Source organism: Panthera tigris (genome assembly GCF_018350195.1).
Source record: "Panthera tigris isolate Pti1 chromosome X unlocalized genomic scaffold, P.tigris_Pti1_mat1.1 chrX_random_Un_scaffold_119, whole genome shotgun sequence".
Lineage (NCBI taxonomy): Eukaryota > Metazoa > Chordata > Mammalia > Carnivora > Felidae > Panthera > Panthera tigris.
In genome coordinates, this window is record NW_024962181.1 from 30,088 (window position 1) to 57,603 (window position 27,516).

The 27,516-nt window shown below is 54.5% G+C and overlaps 1 protein-coding gene and 1 long non-coding RNA gene across 4 annotated transcripts; both read right to left on the reverse strand.

The window, feature by feature from the left end:
* Nucleotides 1-11,840: 11,840 nt before the first annotated feature.
* LOC122236294 (melanoma-associated antigen 9-like) lies at nt 11,841-13,234 on the reverse strand. 3 transcript variants are annotated; one of them, XM_042977169.1, is made up of 2 exons: nt 12,219-13,234; nt 11,841-12,072 (listed from the first exon to the last, which is right to left on the reverse strand). In XM_042977169.1, exon 1 carries the CDS (start codon nt 13,065-13,067, stop codon nt 12,348-12,350), a length of 720 nt encoding a protein of 239 aa, XP_042833103.1. In that variant the 5' UTR covers nt 13,068-13,234; the 3' UTR covers nt 11,841-12,072; nt 12,219-12,347. The 3 variants fall into 3 exon arrangements, with proteins under 3 accessions (XP_042833103.1, XP_042833101.1, XP_042833102.1); XM_042977167.1 differs by having other exon boundaries at nt 11,841-12,075; XM_042977168.1 differs by having other exon boundaries at nt 11,841-12,101.
* A 1,096-nt stretch (nt 13,235-14,330) lies between these two features.
* On the reverse strand, nt 14,331-15,736 carry LOC122236296. The gene is made up of 3 exons (XR_006214374.1): nt 15,638-15,736; nt 14,619-14,721; nt 14,331-14,462 (listed from the first exon to the last, which is right to left on the reverse strand). It is a non-coding gene; the product is annotated as an uncharacterized LOC122236296 (long non-coding RNA).
* Between the last annotated feature and the right edge of the window lie 11,780 nt (nt 15,737-27,516).

Consider the following 27,516-nt stretch of genomic DNA (forward strand, 5'->3'; position numbering starts at 1 on the left):
ACTTCCCGCTTTGATCCCTACCAACTACTCCTGCTGCTTAGTTGGTACTTCTCAGATAGGCCCCAGTAAAGAGTCCTATTTTCCTGCTCCAGGTCACATTGTCCTCAGAGTAGGGTCTCAGTCCGTAGGCCCCTTTTAAGCCAACACCCCTCTTTGGTCTCTTCCAAATTCTCCTGCTGGTTAGTTGGTCCTGGTCAGATAGGCCCTAACAAAGAGTCCTGTTCTCTTGTTCCAGGTTGTCCTCAGAGGAGGGTGTAAATTGGTAGCCCCACTTTTATTGCTGCCCCCCCATTTCCCACTGTGGTCTGCTCCAACTGTTCCTGCTGGTTTGTCGGTCCTGCTTGGTCCTCAACAAAGAGTCCTGTTCTTGCCCTCGAGGTCAAGTTTTCCCCAGAGTATGGTCTCAGTTGGTAGCCTCCCGTTTTATTCCTTCCTCCCCACACTTTCTGCTTGGGTCTCTAACAACTGTTCCTGCTGGTTAGCTGGTCCTGCTTAGATAGGCCCCGCAAAAGAGTCCTGTTTACTTGCCCCCAAGGTCATGTTGTCCTCAGAGTAGTGTGTCAGTTGGGAGCCCTCCTTTTATTAATGCCCCTCCCAACTGACACTTCCCACTTTGGTCTGTTCCAAGTGTTCGTGGCGGTGAGTTGTTCCCTTTCAGATAGGTCCCAACAAAGAGTCCTATTTTCTTGTCCCCAGGTCAAGGTGTCCTTAGAGTTGGATTTCAGTTGGTAGCCCCCCTTTTATTCCTGCACCCCACACACTTCCCTCCTTGGTCTCTTCCAACCTCTTCTGTTGGTTAGTTTGTCCTACTCATATAGGGCCCAACAAAGGGTCCTATTTTCTTGTCCCCTGGGTCAAGTTGTCCCCAGAGTAGGGTCTCATTTGTAGCGTCCTTTTCATTCCTGCCCCCCTCCAATTCCTGCTTTGATCTCTTCCAACTGTTCCTGCTGGTTAGTTGGTCCTGCTCAGATAGGCCCAAAGAATAAGTCATGTTTTCTTGCCCCCAGGTAAATTGTCCTCAGAGTTGGGTTTAAGTTCGTAGCCCACCTTGTTTCCTGCACCCCACACGCTTCCCTCCTTGGTCTCGTCCAACCACTCCTGTTGGTAAGTTTGTCCTGCTCATGTAGGGCCCAACAAAGAGTCCTATTTTCTCTCCCCTAGGTCATGTTGTCCCCAGAGTAGGTTCTCATTTGTAGCCTCCCTTTGTATTCCTGCTCCCCCCATTCCTGCTTTGTTCTCTCCCAACACTTCCTGCTGTTTAGTTGGTCCTGCTCAGATAGGCCCCAAGAATAAGTCATGTTTTCTTGCCCCAAAGTAAGTTGTCCTCAGAGTTGGGTTTAAGGTGGTAGCACCCCTTTTATTCATGCACCACACACAATTCCCTCCTTGGTTTCTTCCAAAATTCTCCTTGTGGTTACTTGGTCCTGCTCAGATACGCCCAAAGAAAGAGTCTTGTTTTCTTGCCCCCTAGGTCAGGTTTTCCCCAGAGTAGGGTCTTACTTTCGTGCCCCCCCCCCCGCTTTACTCCTGCCCCCCCCCACTTCCTGCTTTGGTCTCTTCCAACTGTTCCGGGTGGATAGTTTGTCCTGCTTAGATAGGCCCCAACAAAAAGTGCTGTTTTCCTGCCCTCAAATCAAGTTGTCCTCAGAGTATGATTTCAGTTGGGAAGTCCCCCTTTTACTACTGCCACCCCCCGACACACACGTCCTGATTTGGTGTCTTTCAACTGTTCCTACTCGTTAGATGTTCCTTCTCAGGCCCCAACAATACTCCTGTTTTCTTGCCCCGAGTTCAAGTTGTCCTCAGAGTTGAGTTTCAGTTTGTATCCCCCCCCCATTATTCCTGTTCCCCACATACTTCCCTCTTTGATCTGTTTCAACTGTTCCTGCTGGTTAGTTGGTCTTGCTCAGAGAGGCCCCACCAAGATTCCTGTTTTGTTTTGTTTTGTTTTGTTTTGTTTTGTTTTGCTCCCTAGGTCAAGTTGTCCCCAGGGTAGGGTCTCAGATGGTAGCCTCCCCTTTTATTCCTGCCCGCCCACACTTTCTGGTTTGGTCTCTTCCAACTGTTCCTGCTGGTTACTTGTTCTACCTAGATAGGCCTCAACAAAAAGTCCTATTTTCCTGCGGCCTAGATCAAGTTGTCACCAGAGGAGGGTCCTAGTTGGTAGCCTCCTCTTTGATTTCTGCCCCCCACCCACACACACACTTTCTGCTTGGGTCTCTTCCAAATGTTCCTGCTTGTTAGTTGGTCTTGCTCAGATAGGCCCCAACAAAAAATCCTGTTTTTTTTGCGCCCAGGACAAGTTGTCCTCTGAGTTGGGGCTCAGTCGGTAGTACCCCTTTTCTTCCAGCCCCCCACATACTTTCCGCTTTGGTCTCTTCCATCTGTTCCTGCTGGTTACTTGGTCCTGCTTATATGGCCCTCAACAAAGAGTCCTGTTTTCTTGCCTCCAGGTCAAGTTGTCCTCAGACTAGGGTTTCAGTTGGTACCCCCTTTTATTCCTGCTTCTCCCCCCACCACACACACACACTTCCTGCTTTCGACTCTTCCTACTGTTCCTCCTGGTTAGTTGGTCCTGCTCAGATAGGCCCCAACAAAGAGTCATTTTCTTGCCACCAGCTCAGATTGTCCAGAGTTGGGTTTCAACTGTTAGCCCCACTTTTTTTCCTGACCCCAGCACTCTTCCAGGTTTGGTCTCTTCCAACTGTTACTGCGAGTTAGTTGGTCCTGCTCACATAGGTCCCACCAAGAGTATTGTTTGTTTTATTGCTCCCTAGGTCAAGCTGTCCCCAGAGTAGGGTCTCAGTTGTTAGCCCCCCTTTATTCCTACCCCACCCAATTCCCGCTTTGGTCTCTTCCAACAGTTCCTGCTGCTTAGTTGGTCCTGCTCAGGTAGGCCCCATCAAAGAGTCCTATTTTCTTGTCCCCTAAGTCAAGTTGTCCTCAGAGTAGGGTCTCAGATGATAGCCCCCCTTTTATTTCTGCCTCCTCCCACTTTCTGCTTTGGTCTCTTACAACTATTCCTGATGGTTCGTTGGTCCTACTCAGATGGGCCCCAGGAAAGAGTCCTCTTTTCTTGCCCCCGAGGCCCAGTTTCCCTCAGTGTAGGGTTTCCTTTGGGTGCCCCAGTTTTATTCCTTCTCCACCTAACACTTCCCTAGGTGGTCTCTTCAACTGCTCATGCTGGTTAGTTGATCCTTCTAAGATAGGCCCCAGGAAAGAGCCCTGTTTTCTTGCCCCCTAGGTCACATTGTCTTCAGAGAAGTATATCAGTAGGTAGCCCCCTTTTTATTCCTACCCCCTCCGCACACTTTCTGCTTAGCTGTCTAACACCTGTTCCTACTGGTGAGTTGGTCCTCCTCAGATAGTCCCTACAAAGTGTCCTAGTTTCTTGCCCCCAAGTCAAGTTGTCCTCGGAGTACGGTTTCAGTTGGTAGGCCCTCTTTTATTCCCTCTCCCACACTTCCCGCTTCCGTCCCTTCCACCTATCCCTGCTGCTTAGTTGGTCCTGCTCAGATAGGGCCCAACAAAGAGTCCTAATTACTTGCCCCCTAGGTCAAATTGTCCCCAGAGTAAGGTCTTAGTTGTTTGCGTCCCCTATTATTCCTGCACCCCCTACTTCCTGCTTTGGTCTCTTCCAACAGTTCCTGATGCTTACTTGGTCCTGCTCAGGTAGACCCCAATAAAGACTCCTATTTTCTTGCCCCCTGGTCAATTTGTCCTCAAAGTAGGGTTTCAGTTGGCAGCCCCACTTTTATTCCTGCTGCCTCACCCACACAATTCCTGCTTTGGTCCCTTCCAACTGTTCCCTCTAGTTAGTTGGTCCTACTCAGACCCCCCCCCCCAAATTCCTGTTTCCTTGCCCCCAGGGCATGTTTTCCTCAGAGGTGTGTTTCCGTTGGTAGTCCCCCTTTTATTCCTGCCCCCACACACTTCCCCCTTTGGTCTCTTCCAACTACTTTGGTAACTTGGTCCTGCTCAGATAGGCCCCAACAAAGAGTCCTGTTTTCTTGGCCCCAGGTTACATGGTCCTCAGAGTAGGGCCTTAGTTGGTAGCCCCACTTTAATGCTGCCACCCCGCTTCAAGCTCTTGTCTTCTCCAACTGTTCCTGCTGATTAGTTGGGCCTTGTTAGATAGGCTGCAGCAAAGAGTCCGGTTTCCTTGCCCCCTAGGTCAAGTTGTCCTCAGAGTAGGGTCTCAGTTTGTAGGCCCCCTTTTATTCCTACCCCCTCTGCACACTTTCTGCTTAGCTGTCTAACAACTGTTCCTACTGGTGAGCTGGCCCTCCTCAGATAGTCCCAACAAAGAGTCCCGTTTTCTTACCCCCATGTCAAGTTGTCTTCAGAGTAGCGTTTCAGTTTGTAGCCCCCCTTTTATTCTCTCTCCCCCACTTCCCGCTTTGGTCTCTTCCACCTATTCCTGCTGGTTAGTTGGTCTTGCTCAGATAGGGCCCAACAAAGAGTCCTCTTTACTTGCCCCCTAGGTCAAGTTGTCCCCAGAGTAAAGTCTTAGTTGTTAGCCCCCCCCCCTTTATTCCTGGGCCAACAGTTCTTGCTGGTTAGTTGGTCCTACTCAGGTAGGCCACAACAATCAGTCCTATTTTCATGTCCTTATGTCACGTTGTCCTCAAAGTAGGGTTTCTGTCGGTAGCCCCCTTTTTATTCCTGCCACCCCCTTACACACACTTCCTCATTTCTTCTCTCGTAATGGTTCCTGCTGGTGAGTTGGTCCTGCTCATGTAGGCCCGAAACAAGAGTCCTGTTTTCTTGCCCCCTAGGTCAATTTGTCCTCAGAGTAGGGTCTCAGTTGGTTGCCTCCCTTTTTCTCCTGCCTCCCCACATGCTGCTTTGGTCTCTCACAACTGCTACTATTGGTTCATTGGTCCTGCTAAGATAGGCCCCAACAAAGAGTCCTGTTTTCATGCCCCCACATCAAGTTATCCTCAGAGCAGGGTCTCAGTTGGTAGGCCCTCTTCTATACCTGCCCTCCCCACTTCCTGGTCTCTTCCAACTGCTCCTGCCGGTTAGTTGTTCCTGGTCAGATAAGCCCCAACAAAGAGTTCTGTTTTCTTGCTCCAGGTCAAATGGTCCTCAGAGTAGGGTCTCAGTTGGTAGCCCCACTTTATTGATGCCTCCCCTCACTTCCAGCTTTGATCTGCTCCAAAGGTTCCTGCTGGTTAGTTGGTCCTGTTCAGATAGACTCCAACAAAGAGTCTTGTTTTCTTGCCCCCATGTCAGTTTGTCCTCAGAGTAGGGTTTCAGCTGGTAGCCCCTTTTTATTCCTGCACCCCCTCACACACTTCCAGCTTTGGTCTCTTCCAACTGTTCCTGCTGGTTAGTTGGTCCTGCTCACATAGGCCCAAAAAAGAGTCCTGTTTTTTTCCCACTAGGTCAAGTTGATCTCACAGTAGGACCTCAGTTGGCAGACCCCCTTTTATTGCTTCCACCAAACACTTGCCGCATTGGTCTGTTCCAACTGTATCTGCTAGTTAGTTGGTTCTTCTCAGATGGGCCGCAACAAAGAGTCCATTTCTCAAGACCCCTAGGTGAAGTTATCCTCAGAGTATGGTCTCAGTTGGTTGTACCCCTTCTATTCCTGCCTCCCCCCTCTGCCTGCTTTGGTATGTTCCAACTGTATCTGCTGGTTAGTTGGTTGTCTTCAGATAGGCCCCAAGAAAATGTCCTATTTTCTTGCCCTCTAGGTCAAGTTTTCTGCAGAGTAGGGTCTCAGTTTGTAGCTTCCCCATTTATTCCTGCCCCCCCCCCCGCCCCCGCTTCCTCCTTTGGTCTAATCCAGTTTTTCCTGCTGGTTGGTTACTCCTGCTCAGATAGGCCCCCCAAAAGAGTCCTGTTTTCTTCTTGCCCCAGGTCAAGTTCCCCTCCGAGTAGGGTTTCAGTTTGTGGCTCCCCCCCGCTATTGTTTTCTCCCCCCACGCTTCCCGCTTTGGTCTCTTCCAGCTGGTCCTGCTGGTTAGTTGGTCCTGCTCAGGTAGGTCCCAACAAAGAGCCCTGTTTCTTGCCCCCAATGTCAACTTGTCTGAAGAACAGGTTCTCAGTTGGCAGCCTCCCTTTTTTCCTGCCCCCCAATCCTTCTTTGGTCTCTTCCAGCTGTTCCTGTTAGTTAGTTGGTCCTACTCAGATAGGCCGGAACCAATAGTCCTGTTTTCTTGTCCCCTATATCAAGTTGTCTTCAGAGTAGGGTCTCAGTCGGTGGCCCCCCTTTTATTCCTGCCCCTGCAATTCACACTTTGGCCTCTTCCAACTGTTCCTGTTAGTGAGTTGGTCCTGCTCAGATAGGCCCCAACAAAGAGCCCTGTTTTCTTGGCCCCAGGTTACATGGTCCTCAGAGTAGGGCCTTAGTTGGTAGCCCCACTTTAACGCTGCCACCCTGCTTCAAGCTTCTGTCTTCTCCAACTGTTCCTGCTGATTAGTTGGGCCTTGTTAGATAGGCCACAGCAAAGAGTCCTGTTTCCTTGCCCCCTAGGTCTAGTTGTCCTCAGAGCATGGTCTCAGTTGGTAGCCTCCCCTTTTATTCCTAACCCTTCTGCACATGTTCTGCTTGGCTGTCTAACAACTGTTCCTACTGGTGAGCTGGCCCTCCTCAGACAGTCCCAACAAAGAGTCCTGTTTTCTTGATCAAGATCTGTTTTTCCAGATCAAGATGTCCTCAGAGTAGTGTTTCAGTTTGTAGCCCCCCTTTTATTCTCTCTCCCCCACTTCCCACTTTGATCTCTTCCAACTATTCCTGCTGGTTACTTGGTCTTGCTCAGATAGGGCCCAACAAAGAGTCCTCTTTACTTGCCCCCTAGGTCAAGTTGTCCCCAGAGTAAGGTCTTAGTTGTTAGCCCCCTTTTATTCCCGCGCCCCCTACTTCCTGCTTTGGTCTCTTCCAACAGTTCCTGCTGCTTAGTTGGTCCTGCTCAGATAGGCCCCAAAGAAGAGTCCTGTTTTCTTACTCCCTAGGTCGAGTTGTCCTCAGAGTAGGGTCTCAGTTGGTAGCCCTACTTTTATTCCCGCACCCCCCACATTTCCTGCATGGGTCTCTTCCAAATGGTCCTGCTGCTTAGGTGGTCCTGCTCACATAGGCCCCAACTTAGAGTCCTGATTTCTTGTCCCATAGGTCAAGTTGTCCTCAGAGTCGGGTCTCAGCTTTTAGCCCCCCTGTTATAACTGCCCCACCCCCACTTCCCGCTTGCTCTCTTCCAACTGTTCCTGCTGGTTAGCTGGTCCTGCTTAGATAGGCCCCAACCAAGAGTCCTGTTTTCTTGCCCCAGGACAAGTTGTCCTCAGAGTAAGTTCTCAGTTGGTAGTCCCCCTTTTATTCCTGCCCCTCCCTCACTTCTCGCTTTGGTCTCTTCCAACTGCTCCTGTTGGTTAGTTGTTCCTGGTCAGGTAGGCCCCCAACAAAGAGTCCTGTTTCCTTGCCTCCTGAGTCAAGTTGTCCTCAGAGTCGGGTCTCAGTTGGTTGCTCCCCTTTTATTCCCACCCCCCACACACTTCCCTATTTGGTCTCTTCTAACTGTTCCTTCTAGTTAGTTGGTCCTGCTCACCTATGTCCCAACACAGAGTCCTGTTTTCTTGCCCCCTAGGTTAAGTTGCCCTCAGAGTAGGGTCTCAGTTGGTAGCCCCCCCACCCATTCCTGCCCCCCGCCCCACACTTCCTGCTTTGGTCTCGTCCAATTGTTCCTGCTGATGAGTACATCCTGCTCAGATAGGCCCCAACACAGAGTCCTGTTTTTTTGCCCCCAAGTCAAGTTGTCCTCAGAGTAGAGTTGCAGGCAGTAGCCCTGCCTTTATTCCTGCACATCCCAACTTCCCGCTTATGTCTGCTCCAAATGTCCCTGCTGGATCCTTGCTCTGCTTAGGCCCCAACGAAAAGTCCTATTTTCTTGCTGCCTAGATGAAGCTGTCCCCAAGGTAGGGTCTCAGTTGGTACGCCCCCTTTATACTCGCAGCCTCACCCCACACATTTTGCTTTGGTCTTTTCCAAGTATTCCTGCTTGTTAGTTGGTTCTGCTCAGATAGGCCCCAACAAAAAGTCCTATATTCTTGCTCCCTGGTCAAGGAGTCCTCAGAGTAGGGTTTCAGAGGGTACCCCTCTTTTATTCCTGCCTCCTCACTTCCCACTTTGGTCTCTTCCAAATGTCCCTGCCGGTTCATTGTTCCTGCTCAGATAGGGCAAACAAAGAGTTATGTTTTCATGCCCCCTAGGTCAAGTTATGCTCAGAGTAGTGTCTGAGTTTGTACCCTCCTTTTATTCTTGTCCTCCCCCAATTCCCACTTTGATCTCTTCCAACAGTTCCTTCTGGTTAAGTGGACCTGCTCTGATAAGCCCCGACAAAGACTGATTTTCTTCCCCCAGGTCAATTTGTCCTCAGAGTTGGTTTTCAGTTTGTAGCCCCACTTTCATTCCTGCCACCCCCCAACACACACACACACACACACACACACACACACACACTCACTTCCTGCTTTGGTCTCCTCCAAATGTTCCTGATGAGTTGGTTCTGCTCAGATAGGCACCACCAAGAGTCCTGTTTTCCTGCCCCCTATGTCAAATTGTCCTCAGAGTAGTGTCTCACTTGGTAGCACCCCTTTTATTCCTGCCCCTCCCCACTTCCCGCTTTGGTCTCTTGCAACTGTTCCTGCTGGTTAGTTGGTCCTGCTCAGATAGGCCCCAGCAAAGAGTCCTGTTGACTTGCCCCCAGGTCAAGGTGTCCTCAGAGTAGGGTCTCAGTTGGTAGGCCCCCTTTATTGCTTCCACTTGCTGCTTTGGTCTCTTCCAACTGTTCCTTTTGCTTAGATGGTCCGGCTCAGATAGCCCCCAAGAAAGAGTCCTATTTTCTTGCCCCAGGTCAAGGTGTCTTCAAAGTAGGGTTTCAGTGTTTAGTCCCCCTTTGTTCCCTTCCCCCTCTTCCCGCTGTGGTCTCCTCCAACTGTCCCTACTTCTTAGTTGGTCCTGCTCAGATAGACACGCACCAGTAGTCCTGGTTTCTTGCCACCGGGTCAAATTGTGTTCAGGATAGGGTCTCAGATGGTTGCCTTCCCTTTTATTCGTTTCCCCCACTTCCTGCATTGGTCTCTTCAAAATGTTAATGCTGGTTAGTTGCTCCGGCACAGATAGGCCCCAACAAAGAGTCCTTTTTTCTTGCCCCCAGGTTAAGTTCTACTCAGAGAATGGTTTCAGGTGGTTGCCCCCCTTTTATTCCTGCTGCCCCCCGCACAGTTCCTGCTTTGGTCTCTTCCTACTGGTCCTGCTGATTAGGTGTTCCTGCTCAGATAGGCCCCAACAAAGAGTCCTGTTCTCTTGCCCCCAGTTCAAGTTGCCCTCAGAGTAGTTTCTCAGTTGGTAGCCCCCCGTTTATTCCTACCCCCAACAAAGTTCCGCCTCGGTCTCTTCCACCTGCTCCTGCCGGTTAGTTGGTCCTCTTCAAATAGGCCACAACAATGAGTCCTTTTATCTTTCCCCCAGGTCAAGTGGTCCTCAGAGTAGGGTTCCAGTTGGTAGCCCCCGTTTTACTCCAGCCACCCCTCCCCAGCACACACTCCCATCTTTGGTCTCCACCAAATATTCCTGCTGGTTAGTTGGTCCTGTGCATTGAGGCCCGAGCAAAGAGTCCTGTTTTCTTGTCCTCTAGATCAAGTGGTCCTCAGAGTAGGATCCCAGTTGGTAGCCCCCCCCACCCACTTTCTGCTTTGGTCTTTTCCAACTGTTCCATCTGGTTAGTTGGTCCTGCTCAGATAAGCCCCAAAAGAAAGTCCTGTTTTCTTGCCCCCAAGTCACGTTGTCCTCAGAGTTGGTTTTCAGTTGTTAGCTCCCCTTTTATTCATGGTGGCCACACACTTCCCACTTTGGTCTCTTCCAACTGATCCTGCTGGTTAGTTGGTGCTACTCACGTATGCCCTGATAACGCGTCCTGATTTCTTGCCCCTAGGTCACGTTGTCATCAGAGTAGGTCTCAGTTGGTAGCCCGCACGTTCCACACCTCCTCCTCAGGGGCACAGTTGTTCTCCAGGAGGACCACCCCCAAGACCAGCACCAGGAGGCTGGCCGTGGGCATGCCCTGCCTACTGCTTAGCATCCCATCACATATCAGGCCAAGGATGGTGACCAGGAAGAAGGAGTGGTCTCTGGGGTCCACTTCCCTCACGTCAACACCAAAGACTAGCTGCAGATACTCGCAGGCTTGGTGGAAGATCACGGAGACGTGGTCCTGGTCATCTTGGCTGACCGCCGCCAGCATCTCCGCCTGTGTGGTCGGTCGGCTGCTGAGTGCGATACCTGAGGAGCAGGAATGCCACCAGGTCAGCCAGCTTCAGGCTGAATGCGTCTGGGAGCGAGGGCTGGGCTCCTCCTGGGTCCCCTCTGCTGCTGGACCCCTCCTCATCGGGGCTGCTGGGGTCCTCATCGGACTGGCTCCACGGAGCACCTGCCATGTCAGCGGGGGAGGGGCAGGCACTCGGAAGGCTCAGACTGACTCTGTTGAGGGGCCCAGGCTCCCTCTGTCCTCCTTCTGCATCCTCGCCAAGAATGGCCGCAGGACCCAGGCCCTGCCCTCTGCCCACTTGAGGTGTCCCAGCCGCCTCCCCCCGCCCACACACACACACACACACACACCCCGTGGCTGTGAGACTCCGCTGTGGAAGTCCGGCCCGACTTGTCCACCCAAATGCCCATCCTGCCCATGGCCCTTCACAGAAGGACGCGGGTGCCCGAACTCTGGCAGGTTCCTTCTGTGTGTCCTAGGGACCTGAGTCCTTCGGTCCTCCCCCCCCATGTCCCCACCTGGACTCCCTAGCCCGGCCCGTGCCCCTGCCCTTTCTGACCTGGGATCCTGTCCCTCACCCCAAGGTCCTCAGCTCCCTCAAACCCCCGAGGTACAGTTGAGTGGACGCAGCCTGCGGCTGCCCTCTCCAGAAACCCCGGGGCCTCAGCGGGGCCTGAACGCCTCTACCCAGGGTGGGCGGGTGTAGTAGGCCCTACCGCTCTCCCTCAGGTCCAGACACCAGCTCCAGGAAGAGCCTGGGCCCGTCCCTCTGGGGCCCCGAGTCTACCACCCTTAGCCCCGCTGGGAGAAGGGCTCCGCCTGACCACCCTGCCGGGGTCTCTCGGGCTGCCGGCTGGACTGACCTGGATTCCGGGATGGGGGGCCGGCCGTGCTCCCTCACATGTCGACGTGCACGCCTTGCTGCCCGGCCGGGCCCCTTCTCTCTGCCGGCCCGAACCAGGCATCCCAGACCGAGGCCCCCACCTCTGTCACCATCCTTTCCGGGATCCTCACCTTGACTCTGACCGGCTCGGGCCGTGCCCCCGCCCTCTGCACAGCTGAGTCTGTGCGCCTCAGATCCAGGCTCTCACTCCCCGACTTCCTGGAGACAGAGGCAGGGAGCCCACCGCAGCCACTGTCCCCTCCCCGCTACATTGTGATCAGCTGCCCGGAAGGCATCGCACTGAACCGAGATCCCAGGCCAGCCTGGCTCGGGCAGGGCATCTCCACTGCAGGGCTTCCCCCCCCTGGAGCCCCACCGCCTCAGCCTTCTTTCATTTCTTCTGCTCCTCTTAGGGGACCTTTCCCTGCCTTCCCATGGGGACCGCAGCTGCTAGATAGTCACCTATGGGCGAGACGTGTCCTGCCTCTCTCTCCTAGTGTCCTCACTGCCAACACAGGGCCCTTCCGAGAGCGAGCAGAGCTCGGCGAATGTCCGGCCACAAATGTCCCAGTGAGCTGGGGACCTCTGCTCAGATCGAGTGTCTCCTCCTTTCTTGGAGACCCGAGCAAAGGCAGGCACACATCTCTACGTCCCTTGTCCAGAATGACAGACGACAAGGGACGAGAAGCAAGAACGAACATCTTTTACTTCTCCATGGCCTGAAACCATCCGTTTACTGCCAAGGTCTTCACGTTTGCAAGACATCCCTGTCTGTGCCCAGCCCAGGCACCGCGATTCCCTTCTGGATCCCGAACGAGGACGGAAGGGTTCCCGGCTCGTTGCACCAAACGGCAAAACTCTGACTCTCGAACACCTGTGGCGTGGGTGCCACTCCCACGCTGAGCCCGAAGCTCACGAAACCTTCTGTGACAAGGAACAACATCTGAAAACTTCCTCGAGGAAACAAAGATCGATTTCCGAGGCCACGTAGACAGAGAACAAGAACCCACCCAAACGTGCTCTTGGCCCCGCTTTCCCCCAAGCCGCCCTGGCCCTCCACTACTCACAACGCCCAGCGCCCGCTCTGCTCGCACTCGCAGGCGAGAAGTGGCCTGGCTTCGTGCCCCGCAGGAGAAGCTGCTCGACCCCAGGCGGGAACGGGCCCGGCTGCCCCTCGGGCTCAGGCCCGCTCTTCCTCATGGCTCACAGCCTCTTCGGACAGACACGGAGACCCCGGGCTGCCTGCTGTTGACCGCGAGGATGTGCTGCAGCACCTGCGCGCCGCTGGTTTCTGCGTGGGCCCTGGGACCCCACAGGAACTCGTAGCGTGCGGGCTCGCTGCCGGGCACCTGCCGGTACTCCAGGTACCCTTCCTGCACCCAGACTTCGGTCAGCAGCTCCCTGGGCTCCCCATAGAATACGTGCTCCCTGCCGGCATACACCCCCATGACCCCCAGCGCTTCCCACACCGCCTCCTCAGGGGCACGGTCGTCCTCCAGGAGGATCACCCACAGGACCAGCACCAGGAGGCTGGTCTTGGGCATGCCGTCCCTACCACTCGGCGTCCCATCGCAGCTGAGGCCCAGGATGCTGACCAGGACGTAGGAGTGCTCGCGGGGGTCCACTTCCTTCACGTCGACTCCAAAGACCAGCTGCAGATACTCGCAGGCTCGGCGGAAGATCACGGGGAAGCGGTCCCGGTCATCTCGGCTGACCGCCGCCAGCATCTCCGCCCGTGTGGTCGGCTGCTTGGTGCGATACTTGAGGAGCAGCAGCAGCACCAGGCCGGCCACCTTCACGCGGAGCGCATCTGGGAGCGAGGCCTGGGCCCCTGCCGGGGCCCCCCAGGTGCTCGACCCCTCCTCATCGGGGCTGCTGGAGCCCTGGTGGGACTGGCTCCCCGGAGCGCCTGCCATGGCACTGGGGGAGGGGCAGGTGCTCCGAGGGCTCTGGGGAGGACTCGGGGACCGGGCAGCAGCAGATCCCTCCTCCAGGGGGACCAGAATGAGGACAGAGCAGGAGGAGGACAGGGAGGAGGAGGAGGAGGAGGAGGGGGGGGGAGACGGGCCCCCCCTCTCCTCCTCCTCTGCTTTCTCCTCCTCCAACTCCACCTCCTCCTCCAACTCCTCTTCCTCCGACTCTACCTCCTCCACCTCCACCTCCACCTCCACCTCCACTTCTTCCACCTCCTCCTCCTCCTCCTCCTCCTCCTCCTCCACCTCCAACTCCACCTCCAACTCCACCTCCTCCACCTCCACCTCCTCCACCTCCTCCTCCACCTCCTCCACCTCCTCCTCCTCCAACTCCTCTTCCTCCGACTCTACCTCCTCCACCTCCTCCTCCACCTCCAACTCCACCTCCAACTCCACCTCCTCCACCTCCACCTCCTCCACCTCCTCCTCCACCTCCTCCACCTCCTCCTCCTCCAACTCCTCTTCCTCCGACTCTACCTCCTCCACCTCCAACTCCACCTCCAACTCCTCCTCCTCCAACTCCTCTTCCTCCGACTCTACCTCCTCCACCTCCAACTCCACCTCCAACTCCACCTCCTCCACCTCCACCTCCACCTCCTCCACCTCCTCCTCCACCTCCTCCACCTCCTCCTTCTTCAACTCCACCTCCTCCTCCAACTCCTCTTCCTCCGACTCTACCTCCTCCACCTCCAACTCCACCTCCAACTCCTCCTCCTCCACCTCCACCTCCTCCACCTCCTCCTCCACCTCCTCCTCCTCCAACTCCTCCACCTCCACCTCCAACTCCACCTCCAACTCCACCTCCTCCTCCAACTCCTCTTCCTCCGACTCTACCTCCTCCACCTCCAACTCCACCTCCAACTCCTCCTCCTCCAACTCCTCTTCCTCCGACTCTACCTCCTCCACCTCCAACTCCACCTCCAACTCCTCCTCCTCCAACTCCTCTTCCTCCGACTCTACCTCCTCCACCTCCAACTCCACCTCCAACTCCTCCTCCTCCAACTCCTCTTCCTCCGACTCTACCTCCTCCACCTCCAACTCCACCTCCAACTCCTCCTCCTCCAACTCCTCTTCCTCCGACTCCACGTCCTCCACCTCAACCTCCACCTCCACCTCCACTTCTTCCACCTCCTCCTCCTCCTCCTCCTCCTCCTCCACCTCCAACTCCACCTCCTCCACCTCCTCCTCCACCTCCTCCACCTCCTCCTTCTTCAACTCCACCTCCTTGTCCTCAGGCTCTGGCAGCGGTGCATCCCATGGCAGCGGGACCTCTCTTGGCTCCTCCTTAAGCTTGCAGAGCGCACCCCTCTCACCCAGGGGCATGATGGTCGCGAGACCCTGAAGACAGATGAGGGGTGGCTCCTCAGGGGGAGGCCCAGCCCACAGAGCCCCAGCTCCCAGGCCTGAGAGCGGGGCCGCGTGGGGGTTGGGGGCCGAGGGGTCCCCTCTGGGGTGGGATGGGCGAGCCCCCGGCCCCACGCGCGGAGCACGCACCTCGCCTGGACAACCGACTGGCACGCGGCCGCGCCTCCTCTGCTCTGTGACCTCGGGACTCCTGCCTCAGACCAAGGCCTCAACTCCAGAGCTCTCCGAGCCCCTGGAAGACGGAGGGAGGGAGGGAGGGAGGGAGGGACGGACGGAGGGAGGGACGGACGGAGGGAGGGAGAGACGGAGGGAGGGAGAGACGGAGGGAGGGACGGAGGGGGCGCCTCAGGGTCTCAGGGTGGGTGCCGACCGCGTGCACCGCCCCGGGCCCCCACCCCCCACTGCGGCCAGGAGGTTCTGGCCAGGACTCTGGGCGCCCCCCCACCCCGGGAGCCCCCACCCCATCCAGCCTGGACCTGCCCCTTCTGGGCCTCCGCTGACAGCCAGAGCGGACCCGAGCGGCAGGGCAGGCCTCCTGGGCCCTACGTAGGTGTCCTGGGCTGGGAGGCAGCGCCTCCTCTCTCCCCTGCACCCCGGCCAGGGCCCGGGATCCTGCCTCGGCTGACCGGGCTCCAGCCCCGCACACCAAGGCCCTCCCCTCGCCCAGACCCACCGCGGGGGCGGCTTTCCGACGGCGGCCCCGGGGCTGGGGTCCAAGGGGCCTCCGGCCGTCCTCCCGCACGGCTCTCCCGGGGAGCCCCGGGCCCGCTGCCTCCCACCAGAGCCCTCCCGGCCCGGCGAGGTCCGGGCCAAGGCGGCTGGCGTCGCACGAGGCGACCAAGTCCGGGGAGGCCCGGGGCCGATGGCAGGGGCTCACATGGGTTCCTTGGGGTCCCTCAGCCCTGTCCTCTCGTCCCCATCCGGACTCCCTGGGCGGCCTGGGCCTCGGGCTCTGCCGCCTGACGCCGGCTCCTCGCGCGCAACCAGCTCTCGGTCGGGCTGGGACCCAGAGCCCGAGGCCGCCCACGCCTCACGCCCTGGTCACGGTCGTCGTGGTCGCGCCACCCTGCGGCCTCCACCGCCGCCCCCACCGCCGGACTCATTCCCCTCTGGGTCCCGGCTCCCTCGCTCCTCCCTCTGGGCCTCACCTCGAAGCCCACGAGGCTCGGCGCCCTTCCCGCGCCCGACGGGCTTCGAGGCGCAGGCCGGAAGACGCCGACGACGCCGAGGCCCCCTCGCCTCGCCCCGCCCCGCCCCGCCCCGCCCCGCCAGTCTCTTGAGACCCGGATGCGGAAGTCCAGACACCCCGCGGGGCCTCATTCCCACTAGGGGCTTGCCTAGGCTGCCGCTAGGGGTCGCCTTCCGGGCCGGGGCCTCCGTTCTGGGGGCCGGAGTCCCTCCCTCGGTGCTCCCTCCGTGGCCTCCTGCACCCCGGGGATGGCCTGGGCGCGTGGCCGCTGACGAAGGGAACTCGTGCCCCTCAGACCAGGGTCCGAAGGTCTCTGGGACGCACCGCCCAGGCTCAGTGACGGGGCGCCCGCCACCTCTGGCCACCCGATGCAGGGGCTCCCCGGGCCTGCGGCACGGACTGACTTCGTAGCTCTGGGCTGGGGTGGACCTGGTCTCCTGACAGCACCTGGGCCCTCCTCCCCTCTGCCCGCCGGAGCGGCTGCTCCCGACCGACAGCGGGTCCTCGGTTCTCCCCAGCTCACCCATCCGACCCCCACTCCCCGGTCCGGGTGATCCGAGACCCGGATGCCCAAGTCCAGCCTCGCCCAGTGTCCCCATCCCTCCCGGGGGCCTGCGCGGACTGACTCTGTTGTGGGGTCCTGGCTCCTTTGCCTGCAGATCCCTCTGCTCCTCATTAGGAATCGCCCCAGGACACGGGCCCTGCCCTCTTCAGAACTGAGGCGTCCCAGTGCTCCCCCCGCCCCCTGCGCCTCCTCCGGTGTCTCTGAGACCCGGCTGCGGGAGTCAGGCCCGACTCTCCTCCGCGAGTCCCCATGCCTCCCAAGGGCCCTTCTCAGAAGGCGTGAGGTCTTGAACTTTGGGACGTCCCCTCTGTCCTGGGGACCTGAGTCCCTCAGTCCTCCCTCTGACCCCCACCTGGACACCGTGGCCCCGTCCTGTGTCCCTGCCCTTTCCTGACCTAGGATCCTGTCCCTCACCCCAAGGTCCTCAGCTTCCTCAGATCCCCGAGGCACAGTTGAGTGGACGGGGCCTGCGGCCACCCTCTACAGGTAGCCCGGCACCGCGGCCCAGGCTGATCTCCTCTCCCCGGGGCGGGATGGGCCCTGCGGATCTCCATGAAGTCCCGACACCTGCTGCAGAAGAGCCTGGGCCCGTCCCCGCTATTATTCCTGCCACCCCGCCACACACACTTCCGACTTTTCTCTCTTCCAACCGTTCCTGCCGGTTACTTGGTCCTGCTCAGATAGGCCTGAACAAAGCCTCCTGTTTTCTTGCTCCTAGGACAAGTTGTCCTCAGAGGAGTGTCTCAGTTGGTAGCCCCCCTTCTATTCCTCCCCCCTCTCTTCTTGCTTTGGTCTCTTCTAGCTGTTCTTGCTGGTTGGTTGATTCTGCTCTGACAGGGCCCCAACAAAGTGTTCTATTTTCTTGACCCCATGTCAAGTTGTCCTCAGAGTATTGTTGCAGTTGGCAGCCCCCCCCCTCCCCGTTTATTCCTGCTGCACTGCCCCCCCCCACACACACACACAGTTCTTGCTTTGGTCTCTTCCAACTGTAATCACTGGTTTGTTGGTCATGCTCAGATATGTCCCAACAAAGAGTTCTGTTGGCTTGTCCCCAACACAAGTTGTCCTCAGAGTAGGGACTCAGTTGGCAGCCCCCCTTTTACTCCTGCTCCCTCCCACTTACCGGTTTGGTCTCTTCCAACGATTCCTGATGTGTAGTTGGTCCTGCTCAACAGGCCCCTATAAAGAGTCCTGTTTTCTTGCCCCCTGGGTCAAGTAGTGTTCCGAGTAGGGTCTCAGTTACTAGGCCCCTTTCATTCCTACTCACCACACTTCCTGCTTTGGTCTCTTCCAACTCTTCCTGCTGGTTAGATGGTCCTACTCATACTGGCTCCAAAAGAGTCTTAATTTACTTGCCCGCTTTGTCAAGTTGTTCTCAGAGTATGGTCTCAGCTGGTAGCCCCCCTTTTATTCCTGCCCCCCAGTTCCTGCTTTGGCCTCTTCCAACTGTTCCCACTGGTTAGTTGGTCCTACTCAGATTGGCCCCCAAAGAGTCCTATTATCTTGCCGCCAGGTTAAGTTGTCCTCAGAATTGGGTCCCATTTGGCAGCCCCCCTCTTATCCCCCCCCCATTCCCGCTTGGTTCTCTTCCAAAGGCTCCTGCTGGTTATTTGCTCCTGCTCAGATAGGACCGAACAGTCTTGTTTTCTTACCATCTAGATCAAGTTGTCCCCAGAGTAGGGTCTTACTTGGTAGCCCCCCCTTTATTTTCCTGCCCTCCCACACTGTCTACTTTGGTCTCTTCCAACGGTTCCTGCTTGTTACTTGGTCCTGCTCAGATAGGGCCCAACAAAGAGTCCTATTTTCTTTCGCCCAGGTCAAGTGGTCATCAGAGTAGGGAGTCAGTTGGTGCCCCCCTCTTTTATTCCTATTGCCCACCCCACACTTCCTGCTTCGGTCTTTTCAACCTGTTCCTGCTGGTTAATTGGTCCTGCTCAGATAGGCCCCAACTACGAGTCCTATTTTTATTCCACTAGGTCAAGTTGACCTCAGAGTAGGATTTCAGGTGGTAGCCTAACCCCTTTTATTCCTGCCTCCCCCTTCCTGCTTTGGTCTCTTCCAACTGTTCCTATAGGTTAGTTTGTCCTGCTTGTATATGTCTCAACAAAGAATCCTATTTTCCTGCCCCTAGGACAAGTTGTCCTCATAGTTGTGTTTAATTTGGCACCCCCCTTTTGTACCTGCTGACCACCCCCCCCACACACACACACTTCCTGGTTTGGTCTCTTTCAACCACTCCTGCTGGTTAGTTGGTCCTGTTCAGATAAGGCCCAACAAATATTCCTGTTTCCTTGGCCCAGGTCAAGTTGTCCTCAGAGTTGGGTTTAAGTTTGTAGCCCCCCTTTTATTGCTCCCCCCCCCCACACTTCTCACTTTGGTCTCTTTCATCTCTTCCTGCTGGTTAGTTGGCCCTGCTCAGATAGGCTGCACCATGATTCCTGTTTTCTTTCCCCCTAGGTCAAGTTGTCTCCAGAGTGGGGTCTTAGTTGGTAGCCCCCTTTTATTCCTGATCCACCCAGTTCCTGCTTTGGTATCTTCCAAGTGTTCCTGCTGGTTAATTGTTCCTTCTCAAGTAGGCTGCAAGAAAGAGTCCTAGTTTCATGCCCCTAGGTCACGTTGTTCTCAGCGTCTGGTTTAATTTGGTAGTCCCCTTTATATTCCTGCCACTCCTCCAAACACACTTCCTGATTTGGTCTCTTCCAACTGTTCCTGCTGGTTAGTTGGTCCAGCTCACATGGGCACGAACCAAGAGTCCTGTTTTCTTGCCCCCGAGGTCACGTTGTCCTCAGAGTAGGGTGTGTGTTGGTTGCCTCCCTTTTTTCCTGCCCCCCCCCACTTCCTGCTTTGGTCCATTCCAACTGCTCTATTGGTTACTTGGTCCTGCTCACATGGGCCACAAAAGGGAGTCCTGTTTTCTTGCCCCCAGGTCAAGTCATCCTCAGATTAGGGTCTCAGTTGGTAGCCCCCGTTTTTACCTGCCCTGGCAAACTTCTTGCTTTGGTCTCTTCAACCACTCCTGGTGGCTAGTTGGTCCTGGTCAGATAGGCCCCAACTAAGAGCCCTGTTTACTTGCCCCAGTTCAAGTTGTCCTCAGAGTAGGGTCTTAGTTGGTAGCCCCCCTTTTACTCATGCCTCCCACACTTCCTGCTTTGGTGTCTTCCAGCTCTTCCTGCTGATTAGGTAGTACCGCTCAGATAGGCCAGAAGGAAGAGCCCTGGTTTCTTGCCCCCCAGGTCACGTTGTCCATAGAGTAGGATCTCAGTTGGTGTCCGCTTTTATTCCTGCCTCCCAATTCCTGCTTTGATCTCGTCCAACTGTTCCTGCTCGTCAGTTGGTCCGACTCAGATAGGCCCCAATAAGAGTCATGTTTTCTTGCCTCGTCTGTCAAGTTGTCCACAGGGTAGCATCTCAATTTGTAGCCCCCCATTTGTTCCTGCCCCCCCACCTTCCTGGTTTGGACCTTCCAAATTTTCCTGCTGGTTGGGTGGTCCTGCTCAGATAGGCCACAACAAAAAGTCTTATTTTCTTGCCACCAAGTCAACTTGTCCTCAGAGTAGGATTTCAGTTTGTAGTCCCCCTTTTATTCTCTCCCCACCCCACTTCCTGCTTTGCTCTCTTCCAACTGTTCCTGCTGGTTAGTTCGTCCTTATCAGATAGGTCCCAACAAAGAGCCCTGTTTTCTTGCCCCCTAGATCAAGTTGTCCTCAGAGTACGGTCTCAGTTACTAGCCCCCCCTTTTATTCCTGCCCCCCACACTTCCTGCATTAGTCTCTTCCAAATGTTCCTGCTGGTTAGACATCAATCTCAGATAGGCCCCCCAAAAAATGTCCTGTTTTCTGGCCCCCAGAGTCAAGCTGTCCTCAGAGTATGGTCTCAGTTGGGAGCACCATTTTTATTGCTGCCCCCCCGACACTTCCCGCCTTGCACTGTTCCAACCCTTCCTGCTGGTTTAGTTGGTACTGCTCAGATAGGCCCCATCAAAGAAACCTATTTTCTGCCTCCTAGGTAAAGTTGTTTCCAGAGTAGGGTCTTAGTTGGTAGCACCCCTTTTATAGCCCCCCACCACCACTTCTCAATTTAGTCTCTTGCAACTGTTCCTTTATCCTGCTCAGATAGGCCCCAACAAAGAGTCCTATTTTCATGCCCCTAGGTCAAGCTGTCCTCAAAGTAGGGTTTAATTGGTAGCCCCCTTTTTGTTCCTGCCACTGCCCCCCCCCCACACACACACACAGTTCCTGCTTTGTTCTCTTCCAACTCTTACTACTGGTTAGTCGGTACTGCTCAGATAGGCCCCAAAATAATCGTGTCTCCTTGCCCCCAGGTCAAGTTGTTCTCAGAGTTGGGTATAAGGTGGTAGCCCCCGCTTTTATTCCTGTACCTCACACACTTCCCTTCGTGGCCTCTTCCACCTTCTCCTGTTAGTTAGTTGCTCCTGCTCAGATAGGCCCCAAGAAAAAGTCCTGTTTTCTTACCCCCAGATTAACTTGCCGTCAGAGTACTGTCTCCGTTGGTAGCCCCCTTTTTATTCCTGTCCCACAACGCTTCTTGCTCTGGTCTCTTCCAACTGTTCCTGCTGGTGAGTGCGTCTTCTCAGATAGCCCCGAAGAAAGAGTCCCGTTTCTTGCCCCCAAGGTCAAGTTGTCCTCAGAGTAGGGTCTGACTTGGTTGCCCTGTTTTATGTCTGAACCCCCACACTTCTCGCTTTGGTCTCTTCCAACTCTTCCTGCTGATTAGTTGATCCTGCTCAGAGAGGCCCAGACCAAGTTTCCTGTTTGGTTGCCCCCCAGGTCCAGTTGTCCTCAGAGTAGGGTCTCAGTTGGTTGCCACCATTTTATTTCTTCCCCCCCAATTCCCACTTTGGCCTCTTCCAACTGTTCTTGTGAGTTAGTCGGTCCTGCTCAGATAGGCCCCCCAAAAGAGTCCTGATTTATTGCCCCCTAGGTCAAGTTGTCCTCAGAGTAGGATCTGAATTGGTAGACCCCCTTTTATTCCTGCCCCCCCCACACACACACTTCCCACATCGGTGTGCTCCAACTGTACCCGCTGGTTGGTTGGTCCTGCTCAGATAGGCCCCACCAAGAGTCCTGTTTTCTTGATCCCTAATTCAAATTGTCCCCAGGGTAGTGTCTCAGTTTGAAGCCCCCCTTTTATTCCCTCCCCCACCACTTCCCGCTTTGATCCCTACCAACTACTCCTGCTGCTTAGTTGGTACTTCTCAGATAGGCCCCAGTAAAGAGTCCTATTTTCCTGCTCCAGGTCACATTGTCCTCAGAGTAGGGTCTCAGTCCGTAGGCCCCTTTTAAGCCAACACCCCTCTTTGGTCTCTTCCAAATTCTCCTGCTGGTTAGTTGGTCCTGGTCAGATAGGCCCTAACAAAGAGTCCTGTTCTCTTGTTCCAGGTTGTCCTCAGAGGAGGGTGTAAATTGGTAGCCCCACTTTTATTGCTGCCCCCCCATTTCCCACTGTGGTCTGCTCCAACTGTTCCTGCTGGTTTGTCGGTCCTGCTTGGTCCTCAACAAAGAGTCCTGTTCTTGCCCTCGAGGTCAAGTTTTCCCCAGAGTATGGTCTCAGTTGGTAGCCTCCCGTTTTATTCCTTCCTCCCCACACTTTCTGCTTGGGTCTCTAACAACTGTTCCTGCTGGTTAGCTGGTCCTGCTTAGATAGGCCCCGCAAAAGAGTCCTGTTTACTTGCCCCCAAGGTCATGTTGTCCTCAGAGTAGTGTGTCAGTTGGGAGCCCTCCTTTTATTAATGCCCCTCCCAACTGACACTTCCCACTTTGGTCTGTTCCAAGTGTTCGTGGCGGTGAGTTGTTCCCTTTCAGATAGGTCCCAACAAAGAGTCCTATTTTCTTGTCCCCAGGTCAAGGTGTCCTTAGAGTTGGATTTCAGTTGGTAGCCCCCCTTTTATTCCTGCACCCCACACACTTCCCTCCTTGGTCTCTTCCAACCTCTTCTGTTGGTTAGTTTGTCCTACTCATATAGGGCCCAACAAAGGGTCCTATTTTCTTGTCCCCTGGGTCAAGTTGTCCCCAGAGTAGGGTCTCATTTGTAGCGTCCTTTTCATTCCTGCCCCCCTCCAATTCCTGCTTTGATCTCTTCCAACTGTTCCTGCTGGTTAGTTGGTCCTGCTCAGATAGGCCCAAAGAATAAGTCATGTTTTCTTGCCCCCAGGTAAATTGTCCTCAGAGTTGGGTTTAAGTTCGTAGCCCACCTTGTTTCCTGCACCCCACACGCTTCCCTCCTTGGTCTCGTCCAACCACTCCTGTTGGTAAGTTTGTCCTGCTCATGTAGGGCCCAACAAAGAGTCCTATTTTCTCTCCCCTAGGTCATGTTGTCCCCAGAGTAGGTTCTCATTTGTAGCCTCCCTTTGTATTCCTGCTCCCCCCATTCCTGCTTTGTTCTCTCCCAACACTTCCTGCTGTTTAGTTGGTCCTGCTCAGATAGGCCCCAAGAATAAGTCATGTTTTCTTGCCCCAAAGTAAGTTGTCCTCAGAGTTGGGTTTAAGGTGGTAGCACCCCTTTTATTCATGCACCACACACAATTCCCTCCTTGGTTTCTTCCAAAATTCTCCTTGTGGTTACTTGGTCCTGCTCAGATACGCCCAAAGAAAGAGTCTTGTTTTCTTGCCCCCTAGGTCAGGTTTTCCCCAGAGTAGGGTCTTACTTTCGTGCCCCCCCCCCCGCTTTACTCCTGCCCCCCCCCACTTCCTGCTTTGGTCTCTTCCAACTGTTCCGGGTGGATAGTTTGTCCTGCTTAGATAGGCCCCAACAAAAAGTGCTGTTTTCCTGCCCTCAAATCAAGTTGTCCTCAGAGTATGATTTCAGTTGGGAAGTCCCCCTTTTACTACTGCCACCCCCCGACACACACGTCCTGATTTGGTGTCTTTCAACTGTTCCTACTCGTTAGATGTTCCTTCTCAGGCCCCAACAATACTCCTGTTTTCTTGCCCCGAGTTCAAGTTGTCCTCAGAGTTGAGTTTCAGTTTGTATCCCCCCCCCATTATTCCTGTTCCCCACATACTTCCCTCTTTGATCTGTTTCAACTGTTCCTGCTGGTTAGTTGGTCTTGCTCAGAGAGGCCCCACCAAGATTCCTGTTTTGTTTTGTTTTGTTTTGTTTTGTTTTGTTTTGCTCCCTAGGTCAAGTTGTCCCCAGGGTAGGGTCTCAGATGGTAGCCTCCCCTTTTATTCCTGCCCGCCCACACTTTCTGGTTTGGTCTCTTCCAACTGTTCCTGCTGGTTACTTGTTCTACCTAGATAGGCCTCAACAAAAAGTCCTATTTTCCTGCGGCCTAGATCAAGTTGTCACCAGAGGAGGGTCCTAGTTGGTAGCCTCCTCTTTGATTTCTGCCCCCCACCCACACACACACTTTCTGCTTGGGTCTCTTCCAAATGTTCCTGCTTGTTAGTTGGTCTTGCTCAGATAGGCCCCAACAAAAAATCCTGTTTTTTTTGCGCCCAGGACAAGTTGTCCTCTGAGTTGGGGCTCAGTCGGTAGTACCCCTTTTCTTCCAGCCCCCCACATACTTTCCGCTTTGGTCTCTTCCATCTGTTCCTGCTGGTTACTTGGTCCTGCTTATATGGCCCTCAACAAAGAGTCCTGTTTTCTTGCCTCCAGGTCAAGTTGTCCTCAGACTAGGGTTTCAGTTGGTACCCCCTTTTATTCCTGCTTCTCCCCCCACCACACACACACACTTCCTGCTTTCGACTCTTCCTACTGTTCCTCCTGGTTAGTTGGTCCTGCTCAGATAGGCCCCAACAAAGAGTCATTTTCTTGCCACCAGCTCAGATTGTCCAGAGTTGGGTTTCAACTGTTAGCCCCACTTTTTTTCCTGACCCCAGCACTCTTCCAGGTTTGGTCTCTTCCAACTGTTACTGCGAGTTAGTTGGTCCTGCTCACATAGGTCCCACCAAGAGTATTGTTTGTTTTATTGCTCCCTAGGTCAAGCTGTCCCCAGAGTAGGGTCTCAGTTGTTAGCCCCCCTTTATTCCTACCCCACCCAATTCCCGCTTTGGTCTCTTCCAACAGTTCCTGCTGCTTAGTTGGTCCTGCTCAGGTAGGCCCCATCAAAGAGTCCTATTTTCTTGTCCCCTAAGTCAAGTTGTCCTCAGAGTAGGGTCTCAGATGATAGCCCCCCTTTTATTTCTGCCTCCTCCCACTTTCTGCTTTGGTCTCTTACAACTATTCCTGATGGTTCGTTGGTCCTACTCAGATGGGCCCCAGGAAAGAGTCCTCTTTTCTTGCCCCCGAGGCCCAGTTTCCCTCAGTGTAGGGTTTCCTTTGGGTGCCCCAGTTTTATTCCTTCTCCACCTAACACTTCCCTAGGTGGTCTCTTCAACTGCTCATGCTGGTTAGTTGATCCTTCTAAGATAGGCCCCAGGAAAGAGCCCTGTTTTCTTGCCCCCTAGGTCACATTGTCTTCAGAGAAGTATATCAGTAGGTAGCCCCCTTTTTATTCCTACCCCCTCCGCACACTTTCTGCTTAGCTGTCTAACACCTGTTCCTACTGGTGAGTTGGTCCTCCTCAGATAGTCCCTACAAAGTGTCCTAGTTTCTTGCCCCCAAGTCAAGTTGTCCTCGGAGTACGGTTTCAGTTGGTAGGCCCTCTTTTATTCCCTCTCCCACACTTCCCGCTTCCGTCCCTTCCACCTATCCCTGCTGCTTAGTTGGTCCTGCTCAGATAGGGCCCAACAAAGAGTCCTAATTACTTGCCCCCTAGGTCAAATTGTCCCCAGAGTAAGGTCTTAGTTGTTTGCGTCCCCTATTATTCCTGCACCCCCTACTTCCTGCTTTGGTCTCTTCCAACAGTTCCTGATGCTTACTTGGTCCTGCTCAGGTAGACCCCAATAAAGACTCCTATTTTCTTGCCCCCTGGTCAATTTGTCCTCAAAGTAGGGTTTCAGTTGGCAGCCCCACTTTTATTCCTGCTGCCTCACCCACACAATTCCTGCTTTGGTCCCTTCCAACTGTTCCCTCTAGTTAGTTGGTCCTACTCAGACCCCCCCCCCCAAATTCCTGTTTCCTTGCCCCCAGGGCATGTTTTCCTCAGAGGTGTGTTTCCGTTGGTAGTCCCCCTTTTATTCCTGCCCCCACACACTTCCCCCTTTGGTCTCTTCCAACTACTTTGGTAACTTGGTCCTGCTCAGATAGGCCCCAACAAAGAGTCCTGTTTTCTTGGCCCCAGGTTACATGGTCCTCAGAGTAGGGCCTTAGTTGGTAGCCCCACTTTAATGCTGCCACCCCGCTTCAAGCTCTTGTCTTCTCCAACTGTTCCTGCTGATTAGTTGGGCCTTGTTAGATAGGCTGCAGCAAAGAGTCCGGTTTCCTTGCCCCCTAGGTCAAGTTGTCCTCAGAGTAGGGTCTCAGTTTGTAGGCCCCCTTTTATTCCTACCCCCTCTGCACACTTTCTGCTTAGCTGTCTAACAACTGTTCCTACTGGTGAGCTGGCCCTCCTCAGATAGTCCCAACAAAGAGTCCCGTTTTCTTACCCCCATGTCAAGTTGTCTTCAGAGTAGCGTTTCAGTTTGTAGCCCCCCTTTTATTCTCTCTCCCCCACTTCCCGCTTTGGTCTCTTCCACCTATTCCTGCTGGTTAGTTGGTCTTGCTCAGATAGGGCCCAACAAAGAGTCCTCTTTACTTGCCCCCTAGGTCAAGTTGTCCCCAGAGTAAAGTCTTAGTTGTTAGCCCCCCCCCCCTTTATTCCTGGGCCAACAGTTCTTGCTGGTTAGTTGGTCCTACTCAGGTAGGCCACAACAATCAGTCCTATTTTCATGTCCTTATGTCACGTTGTCCTCAAAGTAGGGTTTCTGTCGGTAGCCCCCTTTTTATTCCTGCCACCCCCTTACACACACTTCCTCATTTCTTCTCTCGTAATGGTTCCTGCTGGTGAGTTGGTCCTGCTCATGTAGGCCCGAAACAAGAGTCCTGTTTTCTTGCCCCCTAGGTCAATTTGTCCTCAGAGTAGGGTCTCAGTTGGTTGCCTCCCTTTTTCTCCTGCCTCCCCACATGCTGCTTTGGTCTCTCACAACTGCTACTATTGGTTCATTGGTCCTGCTAAGATAGGCCCCAACAAAGAGTCCTGTTTTCATGCCCCCACATCAAGTTATCCTCAGAGCAGGGTCTCAGTTGGTAGGCCCTCTTCTATACCTGCCCTCCCCACTTCCTGGTCTCTTCCAACTGCTCCTGCCGGTTAGTTGTTCCTGGTCAGATAAGCCCCAACAAAGAGTTCTGTTTTCTTGCTCCAGGTCAAATGGTCCTCAGAGTAGGGTCTCAGTTGGTAGCCCCACTTTATTGATGCCTCCCCTCACTTCCAGCTTTGATCTGCTCCAAAGGTTCCTGCTGGTTAGTTGGTCCTGTTCAGATAGACTCCAACAAAGAGTCTTGTTTTCTTGCCCCCATGTCAGTTTGTCCTCAGAGTAGGGTTTCAGCTGGTAGCCCCTTTTTATTCCTGCACCCCCTCACACACTTCCAGCTTTGGTCTCTTCCAACTGTTCCTGCTGGTTAGTTGGTCCTGCTCACATAGGCCCAAAAAAGAGTCCTGTTTTTTTCCCACTAGGTCAAGTTGATCTCACAGTAGGACCTCAGTTGGCAGACCCCCTTTTATTGCTTCCACCAAACACTTGCCGCATTGGTCTGTTCCAACTGTATCTGCTAGTTAGTTGGTTCTTCTCAGATGGGCCGCAACAAAGAGTCCATTTCTCAAGACCCCTAGGTGAAGTTATCCTCAGAGTATGGTCTCAGTTGGTTGTACCCCTTCTATTCCTGCCTCCCCCCTCTGCCTGCTTTGGTATGTTCCAACTGTATCTGCTGGTTAGTTGGTTGTCTTCAGATAGGCCCCAAGAAAATGTCCTATTTTCTTGCCCTCTAGGTCAAGTTTTCTGCAGAGTAGGGTCTCAGTTTGTAGCTTCCCCATTTATTCCTGCCCCCCCCCCCGCCCCCGCTTCCTCCTTTGGTCTAATCCAGTTTTTCCTGCTGGTTGGTTACTCCTGCTCAGATAGGCCCCCCAAAAGAGTCCTGTTTTCTTCTTGCCCCAGGTCAAGTTCCCCTCCGAGTAGGGTTTCAGTTTGTGGCTCCCCCCCGCTATTGTTTTCTCCCCCCACGCTTCCCGCTTTGGTCTCTTCCAGCTGGTCCTGCTGGTTAGTTGGTCCTGCTCAGGTAGGTCCCAACAAAGAGCCCTGTTTCTTGCCCCCAATGTCAACTTGTCTGAAGAACAGGTTCTCAGTTGGCAGCCTCCCTTTTTTCCTGCCCCCCAATCCTTCTTTGGTCTCTTCCAG

What these genes read in the sequence shown, in the direction of transcription:
- LOC122236294 (XM_042977169.1), bottom strand. Translation starts at nt 13,067, where the DNA reads ATGGCAGGCGCTCCGGGGAGCCAGTCCCACCAGGGCTCCAGCAGCCCC.